Source organism: Henckelia pumila, chromosome 3 (genome assembly GCF_033568475.1).
Source record: "Henckelia pumila isolate YLH828 chromosome 3, ASM3356847v2, whole genome shotgun sequence".
NCBI classification, from domain to species: Eukaryota; Viridiplantae; Streptophyta; class Magnoliopsida; order Lamiales; family Gesneriaceae; genus Henckelia; species Henckelia pumila.
The window spans coordinates 14,988,908-15,007,364 of NC_133122.1; the positions used below are offsets into that span (position 1 = coordinate 14,988,908).

The 18,457-nt window shown below is 36.0% G+C and overlaps 1 protein-coding gene across 1 annotated transcript; it reads right to left on the reverse strand.

The window, feature by feature from the left end:
- Positions 1–12,383: 12,383 nt before the first annotated feature.
- LOC140888120 (uncharacterized) lies at positions 12,384–15,633 on the reverse strand. The gene is made up of 3 exons (XM_073295803.1): positions 13,298–15,633; positions 13,111–13,216; positions 12,384–13,040 (listed from the first exon to the last, which is right to left on the reverse strand). Exons 1-3 carry the CDS (start codon positions 15,631–15,633, stop codon positions 12,384–12,386), a joined length of 3,099 nt encoding a protein of 1,032 aa, XP_073151904.1.
- Between the last annotated feature and the right edge of the window lie 2,824 nt (positions 15,634–18,457).

Consider the following 18,457-nt stretch of genomic DNA (forward strand, 5'->3'; position numbering starts at 1 on the left):
ATATTTATAACTTAGTTGTCCCATTGAACCAATGTTTTGGGATCTTCAATTCTCAAGGTTGGGTTACCGCCATAAATATTTTAATTTGTGGATTTTAAACCCATTCATCCAAGTACTTTGTACATTTGATCTCTATTTATACTTTTTGTAAGCGGATCCGCAAGGTTTTTCTTTGACTTCACATAGTCAACCGAAATAACCCCATTCGAGATCAATTGTCTTATGGTATTGTGTCTCCGATGAATATGTCGAGATTTACCATTGTACATACTACTTTGTGCTCTTCCTATTGCTGACTGATTGTCACAATGAATCGTAATGGAAGACACCGGTTTATTCCAACATGGAATATCTTCTAGAAAGTTTCGAAACCACTCGGCTTCTTCTCCAGCTTTATCTAGAGCAATGAACTCGGACTCCATAGTCGATCGAGCTATACAAGTTTTTTAAAGGATCTCCATGACACCGCTCCTCCACCGATTGTGAACACATATCCACTCGTAGACTTGGAGTCTTTCGTTTCAGAAATCCAATTTGCATTACAATATCCTTCTAGGACTGCAGGATATTTTGTATACACTATTCCATAACTAGAAGTGTATTTCAAATATCCAAGCACTCTCATTAGTGCTTTCCAATGATCCTCACTTGGATTACTTGTGAACCGACTAAGTTTGTTTACAGTATATGCAAGATCAGGACGGGTACAGTTAGTTAAGTACATTAAACTTCCTATCACCCTTGCATATTCCACTTGTGAAACAGGTTCTCGTCTATTTTTGGCTAAATGTGTACCCAATTCCATAGGTGTTCTAGCCGGAGGATGATTTGTGGCATGAAATCGTTCAAGAACCTTTTCTACATAATGAGTTTGGGATAACATAATTCCAGCAGGAAGTCTAGAGACTTTAATCCCTAGAATTATATCACACAATCCCAAATCCTTCATATCAAAATGTTGTCTCAACATTTTCTTGGTTTTCACAATCAATTCATGGTTGCTTCCCATGATTAACATGTCATCTACATAAAGGCAAACAATTACATATGCATTTGTAGTACCTTTAATATAGACACATTTGTCACATTCATTTATTGTGAAACCATTTGACAACATAGCAGTGTCAAACTTTTGATGCCACTGTTTAGGTTCTTGTTTGAGTCCATACAGCGACTTGACAAGTTTACACACCTTTTCTTCTTTTTCGGGTACAATAAACCCTTCTGGTTGTTTTATATATATTTCTTCGTCCAACTCTCCATTCAAAAACGCTGTTTTAACATCCATTTGATGTATCTCTAGATCATGCAATGCTGCAATAGATATGAGAACACGAATGGATGTTATTCTAGAAACAGGAGAGTAGGTATCGAAGAAATCATATCCCTCCTTTTGTCTAAAACCTTGAACCACTAGTCGAGCTTTATATTTATCTATAGATCCATCTTCTTTGTATTTCCTTTTAAGAATCCACTTGGATCCCAAAGATGTACATCCCGGAGGGAGATCAACCAACTCCCACGTATGATTGTGCATGATGGAATCTATTTCATTTTGTATGGCTTCCTTCCAAAAAGGAGCCTCAGGATTTAATAAAGCCTCTTGAAGAGTTCTTGGTTCATTATCTAACATGTATGTTAGAAAATCAGGACCAAACGACTTTTCCACTCTTACACGCTTGCTGCGTCGTGGTTCCTCGTTGTTTTGTGGAGTTTCAGTTGTATTTTCACGAGTTCGCTTGTTCGAACTAATTTCTTTCCTTTCTTTACATGGAAAGATATTTTCAAAGAATACAGCATTCCTTGACTCCATAATTGTGCCTTCATGTACATCAGGAATAGTTGACTTATGTACTAAAAATCGATATGCACTACTATTGTATGCATAACCAATAAATATACAGTCAACCGTTTTAGGCCCAATTTTTATTTGTTTTGGCTTAGGTACTTCTAATTTCGCCAAACACCCCCACATTTTGAGGTATTGGTAAGAAGGTTTACGACCTTTCCACTGTTCATATGGTGTTTCGTCTTTTCCTTTGATTGGAATCCGGTTTAGAATGTGAGTTGCTGAGAGAATCGCTTCACCCCACATATTTTGAGGTAAGCCCGAATTTATTAACAACGCGTTCATCATTTCCTTTAATGTTCGATTTTTGCGTTCTGCAATGCCATTGGATTGAAGTGAGTAAGGGGCTGTCGTTTGATGAATGATGCCTGAAGTTGAGCAAAATTCTTCAAAAGGAGCCACATACTCTCCACCTCGATCACTTCGAATCATTTTAATTTTCGAACTTCGTTGATTTTCAATCTCAGTCTTATATTTCTTGAAAGCTTCAATTGCTTCATCTTTGCTTTTCAATAAATATACGTAACAAAATCTGGAGCAATCATCAATGAATGTTATAAAGTACTTATTTTCACCTCGTGTTTGTACCAATTTTAAATCACATACATCAGTATGTATTAATTCAAGTGGCGTAGTACTTCTCGTGACATTATGAAATAGAGTTTTAACCATTTTTTCTTCAACACAAATCTCACACTTATGTTGTGGATTTCTTTTAAACATAGGTATTACATTTAAATTTGCAAGTCTTTGCAACGTGTTGAAGTTAACATGTCCTAATCGTTCATGTCATATATCATAACTTTCAGTCAAGTAAGCAGAACCAATAACTTTATTCTTCGCCTCAAGGAGGAAAACATTCATTACATTCAACTTAAAGAGACCACTATCTTGGTACCCTTTCCCAACAAATACACCAGATTTAGTTAACACAAATTTATCAGATTTAAATACCATTCTAAATCCAGCCTTGCTCAAGAGTGAACCAGAAACTAAGTTCTTCCGAATGTCTGGCGCATGCAGCACATTCTTGAGCGTCACCTCTTTACCCGAGGTCATCTTCAACACCACATTTCCCACTCCCACAACTTCAGATGTTGCGGAGTTTCCCATGAACAACTTTCGATCCCCAACGGTGGCATAGGTGGAATACATGTCTTTCTCGGCACACACGTGACTCGTAGAGCCGGTATCGATCCACCATCCTCTTGGATTATCCACCATGTTGGTCTCACATATAACAGCACTAAGATCAATATCAGAAAGTGCTAAAGGTACATACCTTTCTTGAACCATGTTCACTTGCCTTGGTTTCTGATTTTTGTTATTTTTCTTTGGAAGTCGGCAGTCCCTTGCCATATGATTCGGTTTGCCACAGTTGTAGCAACTTCCTTGGAATTTTTTTGCTTTCCCCTTTTGCTTTTCATCATGGGGGCGCTTCCTCTTTTGACTCGTACTAGACTCCGCCAGATTTGTTTTGGCCTCGGTTTCCATCATCTTTTTACTTGACCTGGCCTCAGTATTCCTGTTGTCCTCCTCAATGCGAAGTCGCACTATAAGATCTTCAAGTTTTAACTCCTTACGTTTGTGCTTCAGGTAGTTTTTGAAGTCTTTCCATATAAGAGGCAACTTCTCAATGATAGACGCGACTTGGAATGGTTCATTGATTTCCATCCCTTTGGCCAATAAGTCATGCAAGATGATTTGTATCTCTTGCACTTGACTCATTACAGTTTTTGAGTCTATCATTTTGAAGTCCAGAAATTTGCCAACCACGAACTTCTTTATACCGGCATCTTCAGTTTTGTATTTCTTTTCCAAGGAATCCCAGAGTTCCTTGGCCGTCTTGACTGATGAATAGACACTATAGAGAGTGTCATCAAGGCCATTCAGAATATAGTTTCTGCACAGAAAATCGCTGTGGTTCCATGCATCAACAGCGGTCCTCCTTTGGGTGTTAGAATCGCCTTCAACGACGACGGGGGGATCCTCCTTCAGGAATCTAGACAGATTCAATGTTGTAAGATAGAAGAGCATTTTCTGCTGCCAACGTTTGAAGTCGGCACCAGAAAACTTTGGCGGCTTTCTCCATGTGCAGGGGCGGAAGCGAGCGGAGTGAATAAAACGGTAGACATCTTCAGAATCCAAGAAATACAAAGTTTCGTCTTGCGATTGTTATTAGGGTGTACTTCAAATTCTGAATAAGAGTGCGTCAACAGCAGCAATAGCAGCAACAAATACGAACAAAGTCGAGGCGAGAGAAACTCTCTATCCGCAAGACGAAATTGCCCGTTAATAGTGCTAAACGTTGGCGACAATAGTCTCTAAGATACAACGACTTCTGAACGAGATATGGCAGCACAATGAATATCTCGAACTTCAACGAACGAAAATATGTTTTAACTTTTCTTTGAGAAAGTGAGGGAGAGATAATTCAGAAATCAGAAATCAGAAATATATGTTATATAATGTTTCTCTGTTCTTTTCTGTATTATAATCACCATATATATAGTCTTATACATGAAACAACACGTTTGAAGGCGTAAGGATACAACCCATGACAAAAAAAGGCCAGAAACAATCGTGACTTTTCAGTCTGCAGAAAGTGCGCTCGGGCGGTAATTTTCTACCGCTCGAGCGGCCAAATTTAAGCCAACCTACTGTCTCGCTATTTTGGTACCGCCTGGGCGCAAGTCGCTTTGAACTTACTGTCTCGCATGTGAGATGCTGCGCCTGCGCGGTAATAATTTACCGCTCGGGCTACTCAATAAAATAATAAAACATGCCACGCCACGCCGAGCCGGCCGGCCGCGCGCGCGCACGTGTGTTTGTTGCATCGATTAGCGTCTTGCCTCTTTACAAAACATCGGTGCCCTAAGGGCCCAATCCCATAGTTCAATGTTGGACTATATAAGGTGAGCAACAAATTGGAGTTGTTCCAATGTGGGACAACCAATTCTCCATTTCCCTCCAATTTATTTCACCAAATTCAAATTATTTGTAACACTTTGGGACAAACTTTTCAAGCCTTTTTGGACAAATTTTTCAAGCCCATTACTTCCACAATTCATTCAATAATTCCAACATATTTTACCTGTAAATATGTCAATATTTTTTGGTGTTATATTTATACTCGAGAAAAGTATGATCACAAGCAAAATAAAAAATAAAAATCAAATTTACTGCATCAAAACTAAACCTTAATTGGATGCTAGCTAATTAGTACATAGACCAAAATCTAAAGAAGAACAATTTCTGGACCAAAAAAGTAATTTTGTCATCTTCTTATTTATATTTGAATATATAGATTTTTAATCAATAAACTTTAAACCCTTAAAATAATATGAAAATTGATTTGGTAATGTTATAATGGTCATATTATAATAAAGACAAACACAAACGGATTTAGAAGTCCTTTTATATAACATATATAATTCTTATAAAGGCACTCGCGTTTCCTACCATAAATGAATATTTTTTAGGGCAACTTGTAGATAACTCTCTAAATCAAACATAACTTTCAATTTACTTCCTATATTTGTATTTCCGAAAATGCCCTTGTCGTTATTTTAATCATTATTATTTCTTGAATTATCAAATGTGGAATCGGATTCAAAATCTGATTCACTTGATTCATCAAGATAATAAATATTTTCATCGTCGGATGAAAATTCAATTGTTTCTATGGGATAGAATCCTATAGTATATATTTCTTCAAGAAGTTTAATTTTATTTTTCTTTTCGTTTCGTTTTGGACATTCATTCGCATAATGTCCTTCTTCGTTGCATAACCAACATGTGAAATTCTTTCCTTTACCCTTTGGGCAATGTGGTTTTTTGTTATCAAACTTTTTATAAAATTTTCTTTTATAAGGTTTTCTGAATAAATTCTTTTTAAATTTATTTTTTTTATAGGGAATAAATTTCTTATTAAAAGATTTATAAGGTTTATTAAATTTATTCTGTTTCTGTCGTTTTAAATATTTGTGTGACATGTTTGTTTTGCAACCGTATTCTTTTACTGTGAATTTCATTTTGTCACAACAAAGTTTATTGTTTTGTTTGTAGGATTTAGAGATTCTTTTATTTAGTGTTACTTCATGACATTTCTTTGTTATTATGTTTTTGATGAATTTAATAGATCCTCCTAAAGTTTTAGCATAAGGACTAGTTAAGAATTCATCTTTACTGTGTATAGGTATATTAGGTATCTTATTAAAGATACTTAGTTTATAATGTTCCTTTTTATCAGCATTTATTAATTGATAATAGTTTGTTTCATAATCACAAATAAATTCTTCTAAGTAACATAAATTGCATAATTTAATATTATCTAATATAAAGATTGCTCTATTTTGTTCTATATTCTTAGCTACCAAATTAGCATCATTATTAGAAACTCCTAAAAATTCTTGGTACAACATCACTACAAGAAAAACTGGAAACGACAACGGTTTTAATCCGTTGTCGTAGGGGTCGAAAAACCGTTGTACTTTTATGTGTTGTCGTAAGTATAACATACGACAACGGTTTATATCCGTTGTGGATTCCAACATATGACAACAGATATGCAACATTAAATATCTGTTGTGGTACACACCTTTTGACCACGGTTTATAACCGTTGTCTTAAGTTGTCTTCTACGACAGTTATAAACCGTTGTCTATGTTGGCATACCACACCTTTTGACCATGGTTTATAACCGTTGTCTTAAGTTGTCTTCTACGACAGTTATAAACCGTTGTCTATGTTGGCATACCACACCTTTTGATCACGGTTTATAACCGTTGTCTTAAGTTGTATTTTACGACAGTTATAAACCGTTGTCTATGTTGGCATACGACAACAGATTTGCAACACTTTATATCCGTTGTCGTATGTTTAGAAATAACCACATTTTAAAAATGATGTCTTATGTAGGTTACGACAACATATATGCAACTTCTTATATCCGTTGTCGTTTGCTTATTATTCAACCATTTTTAAAACCGTTGTCGTATGTTATTTTTAACAACAGTTTATAACCATTGTCTTAAATTGCCTTTCCGCAAGAGCTATTATTCACAATGAATTAAAAAACCATTGTCTATTTTAATTAGTGGTATATACCCATACAAAATAAAATATTTACTACATACATAAAATATGTGAAATAATATATATCTTCAAGTCTCAAAAGCTGTGACATACATCTAAATACTTTTATAGAAATTGTAGCGCTAGTAATTTCGAACCCAACATGTCATGGAAGTTGTACAAAAAATATAGATCTACTTATCTGACCAATTTACAAGTATTTTCGATCATGATTTTCAAAAACAGCTTCTCCTCAATTGTTAAGAGTTCGATCTTGAAACAAAGCGCTTCTCCTCAATTTCCCAAAACAGCAAGTTCATTCCACATTCCCAAAACAGCAAGTTCATTCCACAGCTTCATGCCCATGCCCGACATGACTTCCAGTCACCCGACAGCCAAAACTACAAGTAACAACAAATACCAAATAGTGTTACAAGCCAATTACGAAATTATGGCACATTAGTGTCCTATAACAGGCACATTTTAATACTTTACGTATTGTCATATTCAATTCATTTGCATACATTTTCAGACATCAACACTGCATAAAATATCTTAGAGTTCCCTACAGAATTTGAGCATCTTGCATGGCAACACAACCCCGTTCTGGCTCCAAAAGATCCAGACTCGGGTAAAACATCAATTTGAGGCGACTCCATATGGGTAAAGCTTCTAATTTCTCAATTTCTTAAATTATCAATAATGTCAAAAACAAAAATTACATAAGATCCCCAAAAAAAGAAGGGTTAGAAGAACAAATTACCTGTGTCAGAATGAAAAAGGCTCTCAGATTTAACTTGGAATGGCTACTCAAGCAACTCCCCATTACAATTCCCAAAAACAGCTTAAAAAATACTGAATCTTTCTGAACACTAAACATCTCAAAGAAACAGGCCAAAATTCCACAGTCCACCTCAAGATTTTCTTTCCAATCAGTAAATGCAAAAAAAACAACAAACTAGCTTAGCTCACAAGCTTTATTTTTCTTATCATGATAATCAAATAGACAGTAAAAAATTAAGTTGTGTAACATGGCAGCTAAAAATATTTCAGAGCCACACTAAAACATCCATTGAGTTCGTCGTACCCTGCACCACATCAAGTCTAAAGACTCCCACACACGGTTTCTTCCATGTTTTTTCCTTAGGTGATTATCTCTATTAAATATCAAACTTACATCCCTTTCTTTATGGAATTCAATCAAATAAGGCATCACCCAATCAATCTTAATCGAGACATGTTGCTTAAGTTGCTCATGTTTAATCTAACAGCAATCTTTCCATGTGGCCCAAGATACATCACATACAACTCAAACTCTTTCTTTGAAAATTTATCTCGTATCAATAATGCACAATCAATAGGAGACAACATACTACACTTCTTTAAATATGACCAAAATTTTGTACACTTCCAAACCTTATGCACCATCGGGCAGAAAAATAGACAATGACTCGTAGATGCTTCATGCACTCCGCAAAACAGACAACAAATAGACGTTAATGAACAGGACATCCTTTAGCGACGACCCTAGGTGCAGTGGGGCATGTAGCCAACGGACAGTGATCATCGGATTCATCAATTTCAGAGGGGGGGGAGACAGGGGGACTGTCACTTAGAGAGCCACAGCTCTGGCCTCCATTGACAGGGCCATATTTGAACAAAACTTTGTTTAAAAATGCAAGATTTGAACCAAATTAATCTTGCATATAACCAAATTAAACAAAACACTTAAATACTCTGCCAACCGTCTTGTTATACCACTTCATAATTCAACAAACCTATAATGCACAGCATGCATATGGAAAATATTCTACAAGTTTAGGCAAGACTTGGCCAGTAGAAGTAGAAACTAAGTGGACTCACCAATATTCTACATGCAAACGACAAAATCATCAGGTCCTGTAGGTCTTGGCATAAACATGCAGCTGGAGATTTAAATCTGATAAACATAAAACAATACTTAATTCACACTGACAGTCATAGGTAGAGTACCTTATCTGTAAAATTTCCGTTGTTCGTCCATAAATATACGTACCTAGTAATGAATATAATCTTGTATGCATTCCGCCCATTCGGAACGAACTTCATTAATTTCTTCCATTGAGTACTCTGTTTTCACGAACTTCAAACCACAAATAAATTATATTATTACCCAAATAAATGTAAATGGCTTTGGAAAAACAATAACAAAACAATTATTTGAGAAGATTTACTATAGCGGACAGTGAATGCTTTTCACTGTTAACATTTCCTTCAATAATATCTTTCATAAATCTCATCACATAATAACCACATTGTTTTGCATCTGGTTGTCGAGGACCCTGTGTAGAAGAAAGCAGAATGTCTCATCTATAAATAATATTTGTAGATGAATCACAAGTAGACATGCATACATACCTTTACTGTTTCCCATATTGCCTGTTTTCTGCCTTTCCTTTCTTTGTTAGAATTAAATAATTTCAAGCTCCTTCATACATAATATTAACACATTAATGTTGAATCACATAATTAAGTCCTCGATAAAAACAAATATGTACTCACATATTCACTACATATTTCCAGTCTTCATAACGATTACGATGACTCAGTGGATCCAAAAAATAAAACATCTCTACGTAAGGATCAATAACAGTGAGAATCCAATGAAACCTATGCGTAACAATATATTATTAGTGCATACATTTCCCTAAACAGTTTCCAAAAATCAATTTCATATGATATTATAACATTTGCTTACCCAACATTAACTGGCACCAAAACTAGTTGATTTCTCGATTAACCACTCAACCTATCTGCCAAAACAGTCGCTCTTTTATTGAAGTGTTCAATTTTACCATTTCTGTCAAGGTTGGTCACAAATGGAATGAATTGGATGGTGTGTGGATTCATGAACCTATATTTCTCAACCTTGTTATCACTTTTCATCTTTCTGTAAAGATGCCTGCCATTATCAACAGAAAAATGTTATTATGCTTAATTAATTAAAGTATGTACAACGTATATGCTAAAAAAATTAAGGTATAAAAGTTCATGTTAATTGAACACCTACCAAATGTAAACAACCATACAATTGGCAGATACTGGCTCCAACTCATAAAAGGGAATGATGTCTTCAAGGTGCACAAGTAGTTCGTATTCTTCATCAAACAAATCATGATATAAATTGATTGATATATTATTTTCCTCATCAAGAGCATGCTTGCAGAAAAAATGCAACATATTCAAGGACTTCGGTACATGCGATGCCAAAACAGTACTTGTTTTCTTCACATTTTCTTCTTTCCATTCTTCTAAAAATTGCAAATGTAGATGTATATGTTAGGTACAGTTCACTAAATTTTATTGGACAAGTTAAGTCCAACTATAATATCATATTTACCTCATCCCGCATCAATACCAAGTGCACAGGCCAAGCCACGTGAGAACCTACAGCATCACCAATAGTATCACATTCATTTGGAATTGGGAATGGCAGCTGTGCTGATTTCTCCACAGCCTCATCAATGGCGATGCGCATACAATTTACGGGCAATGGAACTCCATGAAGTAAGTTACCACCTCCATTGACATGAACAATTGTACCGTATGCAACTACAATATTAGATTCCAGTGTCAACGTAACCAACTTGCCCTATAAAACAAAGTTTCATCATGTTATAAATTGATTCAACTCCCGGGTGACATTCATTCAATTACATAATAACAGTAGCGTAGGCAATACCTGCAAGAAATCGCCTTTGCTCAGAATTTGCATGTCATCATCAATGAAAGTTGCATAATATGGGGCACTCTTTTCTGTTTTGATTTTGTCTTCATTCCTGAGATGTAACTTTACGGAGCAACTACCTTTCTCTTCAATCTCAGAGGCGCATGCACCATTTTTGAACATTTCTTCCAAATTTTTTATGTGTTCGTCTTGATCTGCAAGGCGAGGAGATTGTTCTGAAATCAATAGTTTTGCCTCTGACAACTCTTTTTTATGCTGCATCAATAAGTGGCCATCACCAGTAGGCCTCTTCCATAATGTACCAACATTAAAGTAGACAGTTGGAGTTATATGACCTCCAACACCCCTGACACGTCCACCATGCTCTTCTGAATCAAGTACATTTGAAAGGATATCCTTTTTTGACCCTTCAAATTGCAACTTACCATCCCGTTTTTTCTTCACATATTCATCCTGTCAAGCACAAGAAATTATTTTTTACCAAAAAACAGTTTAGTTGAATAAATACTATTGGATTCATGTACTTATTACATACAATCTTTTCTATTTTCATTTTCAGATCATCTCCTTCAACTTCACCCTCCTTATTCACCCGTCCTTTCTTCCAAATAAGAGCCCGATTGACATCATCATCATCACATAATTCACTTGCCTTCAAACAAGATAAAAAATATCAAATGATTGCCATTGTTATAGAAGATAGGCTATGAAAAAAATACTTACTATTTCATCAGCAAATTGTGCATAACCTTTACGGGAAAGCCGATGTGGGTATATGTTCTGCTTTCTTCTCTTCTTTTGCTCAGCACTTAAGTTCTAGATAATTCTCCACATGTGTTAATGTATCGGTATATATAATAATGACATGTTAAATTGTTTTTAAGAAGTAATTAATAATCGATCTTACCATGAAGTCAACGGACATGCGAGTGATTACAAAGGTACTCCAATCATCCCGTGGAATACCGTAGCCACTTGGCGGTTCTTTCAACTCCTCTGGTTTATCAAACTTCGAGAAAATGAACTTCTCAGTTAGATGCGCCTTGTATTGCCGCCACTTACTATTCGCTGAATGCAAACAGCCCTTCCTCCAGCTTGGGCTAACATTGTATGTCAGCTGTAAAGAAAAGTATATATCAACCCATACATAACATTTAAATTATTTAAACTGTCAAATACTTCTTACTTACATTAACAGATTCCCATATTAACTCTTTAACATCACTTGGAACTTGCTTCCAATTCTTGTAACTGATCTTAATATTTTCTCGAGCGAGAACTCCTATATAACTCTGCATTTCAGCCGCAAACTCTCCTATTGGCTGTCCAATTTTATTGAACATTACATCCTTTCTAACTCCCTGCACCCTTTGCCTAACGACCTTATCCAAACGTGTACGTCCTCTAGAACTTCTTGTCATCTCGGTCTCAGTAGATTCCACCGGTTCTGCCTCATTGTTTTCAGCAGCTTTACCATTGTGATAACCCTTACAAAACTGTTCACGAGCTTCCATAGTGCCAGAAATTAGAAGATTATTCAATTCCAAATCAGACCTCAAGTTTCCCCAATGACAGTTCCTGCAAAAGTTGACATCTTGTTAGGCATACGTATTAAAACGAAATAAAGAGTGATAATGAAAACGAACTATAAATTTCAAGATAAAATACAAAGAAAATAGATTAACGAGATTTATATACTAAACAGTAAAAAAAGGATTTCAGTGGGTTACATTATGCATTGTCAACCCAAGTTCCATCACAATCTTCACGAATGCATGGTGGTTCATTTTCATCTTTTTCATCAACATCCAATGGTTCCATTGGTAGAAATCCTCTAGTAAAAGATTGATAATGAATTACAGAGTTTTCCAACACATCCTCATATATGAATTCAATGTACTCCTTGGTAGGAGTAGTAAGTACAACATGCCATGTAGGATCTTGAGGATCTTCAATATAAAACACCTGCTTTGCTTGACTGGCTAAGATAAAAGAGTCAGATTTGAATCCAACTCTTTTCAAGTTCACCAACGTGAAACCAAGATCATCAACTTTAATACCGTTATTATTCTCAACCCAATTACATTTAAACATTGGAACTTGATATTTGTGGTAATCGAGTACCCATATCTCTTGAATGACTCCAAAGAAAATCATGTCTGACACAACTGGATGTTTGTCCTTTGCACTGGCAACTTGCATTGTTTTTGCAATTAAGCTTACTCCAGAGTTTTGAACAACTCGTGTATCATCACACTCTTTGGTATGATAAGTTACCCCATCAATCAGATAGCTAGAGTACTTTAACACTTGATTGCTAGGTCCACGGGCTATCCACTTTAATTTTTCTGATATTTGACAGGTGGAATGACCAACACCACTTCCAACCTATATTTCACAATGTGATAAATTTTATCACGAACTTCAAAACTTATATTTCAATGCTTATGACACTTACACGGTCACGTAACCAGTTAGCAAACACACGGTTGTGCTCATCTTGTAACCACTTTTTGGACTTAGCTTTATTGGGAAATTTTTCATTTAGAAATGTCATGTGTTCCCTAATAAAAAAATAAATGTGTTTATGTTAAACAATAGATCAAAAAAGTTGAAAGAAATTACTAATAAGTTAGAGAAATTACTCGATATATGGATCAACGTCAACATCATTTTCCAACACATAGCGATGCGCTTGATGCAACTCATCAAGGCTAGTGGAGTACACTACGGCACCAGATAAAGGCCTAGTAAGTTGTAATTGTCGATGCCTTGTTGGGATCCCAATTGTATGAACGTTAGACATGTAGTCGGAGCAAAATTCCACAGCCTCTTCAGCAATGTAACATTCGGCTATACACGCTTCCGGCCGATTGCGATTTCGCACATAGCCTTTCAAGATCTTCATGAATCTTTCAAATGGGTACATCTGCCTATACCAAACAGGTCCACACAATTTTACCTCCCGCACAAGATGGACAGTTAAATGAACCATTATATCGAAAAACGATGGTGGAAAATATTTTTCAAGCATACACAATAGGGTAACAATCTCTCTTTGCAGACCATCCAACTTTGAGACATCTATCACTTTATTGCATAAAACATTGAAGAACCCACACAACCGGATGATAGTATCTCTAACATGTTTAGGCAAGACATCGCGGATGGCGATTGGAAACAATTGTTGCATCAAAGTGTGGTAGTCATGTGACTTGAGGCCAACAAGTTTTAAGTCCTTCATTGACACCAGATTTTTAACATTGGAGGAGTAACCTGTCGGGACTTTCATTCCAAACAAAGAATTGCAAAGTTTTCTTTTCTCAGTCCTACTTAGTGTAAAACAAGCTGCTGGCAAAAAAGTTCTATTCTCCTCCGTCTTTGGTGCCAAATCAGTCCTCACATTCATCTCCACAAGGTCTAGTCTAGCGGCTACCCCATCCTTTGTTTTTCCTGGAACATTAAGTAGCGTACCAATAAGACTTTCACAAACATTTTTTTCAATGTGCATCACATCAAGCACATGTCGAACATGTAGATGTTTCCAATACTCTAGTTCAAAGAATATGGATTTTCTTTTCCAACATGATTTTGTTTCCAACTCCTTGCGCTGAAGCTTCCCACTCATTTTTCCCGCACGATAGTTAATCTTATCAACTCTTTCCAACACTTCAAGCCCAGTTAATGGTTTTGGTGCGGGGTTAAACTCTTGTTTCCCATTAAAAGCTTTTTTTTGCCTTCGGTAAGGATGATTTCTAGGAAGAAACCTTCGATGACCTGTATATGACATTTTTCTACTATGCTTCAACCTGGTCGAATATGTTTCTTCCCCACAGATAGGGCATGCTTGATATCCTTTCACAACACAACCTGACATGTTCCCATAAGCAGGAAAATCATTGATTGTCCATAGTAAGACAGCTCTGAGCGAGAAATATTCTTTCCGATATGCATCATATGCATCAACACCTATCTCCCATAAACATTTTAAGTCATCAACTAGAGGTGCTAAATAAACGTCAATATCATTTCCAGGTTGTTTGGGTCCAGAAATCAATAAAGTCAGTATCATAAATTTTCTCTTCATACACAACCATGGAGGATGGTTGTAAGTGATCATCACAACTGGCCAACAGCTATATGCAGAACTTATCAAACTATGGGGATTGATCCCATCTGCTGATATGGCCAATCTAAGATTTCTTGACTCCGATGCAAAATCCGGCCATTTGTGATCCACTAATTTCCAAGCCGGCGAATCAGCTAGATGACGCAAGTATCCATCACAAATTCTTTTATCAGCATGCCAAGTTAACTCTTTAGACACCTCTTTGTTCCGAAATAATCTTTGAAATCTAGGAATAGGTGGGAAGTACCAAAGAACCTTTGCAGGAGTACCTTCATTCACCACAGAATTATTACCCAACTTCCACCTAGACATACCGCAAATAGGACAATTGGACAAGTCCTCAAACTCTTTCCGGTACAAGATACAATCATTAGGGCAAGCATGTATTTTCACATAATTCATTCCTAATGCACTGAAGCTTTTCTTTGCATCATAGTAGGATAAAGGCAATTCATTGTGATCAGGAAGCATTTCTCCTAACAAACTTAGCAAGTCAGTGAAACTTTTATCGCTCCAACTATATTTTGCTTTCAAATTAAATAATTTCACAAGTGCTGTTAACTTTGTAAATTTTGTGCATCCAGAGTATAAAGGTTTCTCGGCATCTTCAAGTATCTTATGAAATTGGCTTGGATTCTTAGCATAGCTATCATATGCATCATGTACCATATCTATAGTTTCCTCGGCAAAATATTTGTGTTCATCTGGTCCTACTTGATCACTATCATTCATTGGGTTCTTGACCGTAGATCTTTCCCCGTGCCAAATCCATGTATGATATGTTAAATCCATGCCATTAGAACATAAATGTGCCCTTATAGTGCGAACATCTTTCATCTGTAGATTCCACATCTTGTGCAGGGGCAAGGTATTTCATTTGGATCGTTGGCATTTTGCATTGCAAATTGCAGAAAAGATTCTACCCCAACCTCATATTCATGTGATAATCTGTTCTTTGACATCCAAGCTTTGTCCATTACTCATACAAATAAGCAACCAGCACTGAGTCTAATCCTTCAAAACTTAAAAAAAATTAATCAATGTTTTATCATTCTATTTTGTTGAAGAAATATACCAGTTAACACTAGTTTCTAATCTTTATAATAAAATCCTTAAATATTGATCTAATCCACCAATCAACGGACTATGGAAAAATAAGGAAAGAACTAATTCTACTAATGTCCAATATTTGAGTGAAAAGGAGCGAATTTCTCAGAAAAATAAATTTTATGATTTGATATTCAACCTAGAACATAATGAAAAATTGTGAAAAGAATTCAATGGCAAAGAAAACAGTAACAAAATAGAACCACTTTTTGAGGTTCATATTTCAAAAATCAAAAATAAGAAATGAAGAAGAGGATTGTCTTACCAGCAGTATACCACAGACAAGATTCACAGATCAGTTCCCATCCACAGAGACATTGGCACTGAAGTTATCTAACACAGCTGGAAATAATCCTGTATCAATTTAGAACACGCACCATTATGGCCAAGAAAACACACAGAGAAGTTATCTAACACAACTGGAAATAATCGCTATTTTATGCAAATATTTCCACCTTTTTCTTTCATGGATACCTTGAGTACTGTTGCATTATCGATACCTGCACAACTTCATCTACACTCCAACCTCACAAGGTCACACCAATTCAAGAGTTGATGGGTTTATGATTTTCAAAGAAAGAACATCTCACAATTAACAGAATGATGAAAAGATTGCAACAAACTCAAATAAATTCAATCTTCAACCAATAATTTGGGCGATTCAGTGGATTTGCAACCAAAACTTGTAATTTTAAAAACACTAAACACAAACTCATGAAAAATTTCTTCGAGGAGGAGATCTGCCCATAATGGGTCGGTTCTGGTTATCAACATTAGCCGATTTTTTTTCCAATAAAAGAATCATTCATCACAGGATAAACTGAATTTAGTAATCAGATACAGGGAAAACATTTCTTCACTGACCTTTTTCTCCTCAACCAAGCGCAAAAGTTATGGGATTTCTCTAGAATTCTACACCAGAACTCGTCATTACTGAGCCATTGTTTGAGGGGGCACTCTTTCAATTGATTACTTCACTCTTTTAAATGGATGCGCACGCCTACATTTATTCTCCAAGAACTGAGAAAATCTGTTCAGAAAAGAAACAAAATATCTCGCCAATATCTTTAATCCCAATAAATCTGTTCAGAAAATAGCTTTGTTCTCACAGCATATGACCAAGAAAATGACGTCCTTTTGTGGATGGTGCAGGGGAATTGAAAGCTGAAGTTAGATTATTGACAGCTGATGGAGCTTCAGCAGCAGCCGAACGATTACGCCAATGTTGCCAGTAGCGAACATCATCATCGTAAAAGCTAACATGTTTGACACTTGAACCATGTGCAATGATATTATGTTAAAATAAAAGTATCCAAACAAGATAAAGAAAAATAAATAGGGTCAAACCAGATCAGTTGAAACCCGATAGTCATCAATAAAAACAGCAGAAAATGTCTATGTCCATGACCATAACCTAAACACGTATAAATTCCAGGGTACTGCCAAAAGAAAAAAAGGAAATTTTTCCAAACTGGTTCTCCATTAAGCAGTCTGGATTCTTTCTAGACTTTGGCAGGAATCAAAAGAATCATTTATGAACAGAAAAACACATCCAATGTCACACAACAGAATTAAAAAATATCATATAAATAAGAATGGGGAAAAAAGACAAAGGCTTCAAGTCATCGGAAAATTACAAGCCTTTGGCCATGGATTCATCAAGAAAACAGGATTTTCTAACCAAGAAAAGGCATACAGAGGCCCATGCACATACATATATCCTCACTACCATAGATATTTAACAAAAAGGAAAAAAAATCAAATTAAACGAATTCAAACAAGAGGTCGCTAACTAAACAGATTTGAAATAACTACTGCATGACTTTTATATAAAAATGTGATACGGTGAGGTGAAGTCAAGGTTTAAAATACTACGATCCAGTATTACAAAAGGTAAAAATTGCTTGTCTAGCTTTAACCAGGAAGAAATGAATTATTTGGAAACTGGAAATTCATATTATATGTAGAAACTACAACCGAGAACAGAGTGACCGAGCCATATATATTATAACAAAGACAAATTTAGCAAAAAGATAATCAACACGGATTGTCGATACTCCCGTAGGAATGCGTAACACCAAAGAGTAACATGAGTTTTGTGGTATGAACTCGAAAACAATATCACAGGCAATGGTTTTACACAAACGGATGAGCTAATGAAAGAACCCAAAAAAAAACACAAAATAGAGTCTCGTTTTTCACCTTTTCTCGACATTCACCTAAAACCCAAACAACAATAAATCTAGACTCTCAACATCTACTAAAAATACCTAGAAACATGAGCCCGAAGAAAGAGAAGAAAGCAACAAAACTTACACGTGAAAGTCGCGACACTGAAGCTCCGATCCAAGCTTTAAACTCACGATTGAAGTCACGATTGGCGTTGCCAAGGCTTGGGCTAGGTGCAAAGAGGTCGGACAACCATTTTTCGGCGATCCATCGGCGCCGGAGGTGAGCTGGGTTGAAGGGGGCGAAGGGTTTGGCTAGGGATTGGGTTTCTCTCGATTCTTCTTAAGGCAGACGTAGTGTTGTACTATATGGGTTAATGTTATATGTATTATATTTTTTA

Coding starts and splice junctions, on each gene's coding strand:
- LOC140888120 (XM_073295803.1), bottom strand. CDS start 15,633: ATGTGGAATCTACAGATGAAAGATGTTCGCACTATAAGGGCACATTTA. Junction 13,217..13,297: donor GACGTTGATCCATATATCGA/GTAATTTCTCTA, acceptor TTTTTTTATTAG/GGAACACATGACATTTCTAA. Junction 13,041..13,110: donor CTAACTGGTTACGTGACCGT/GTAAGTGTCATA, acceptor TGTGAAATATAG/GTTGGAAGTGGTGTTGGTCA.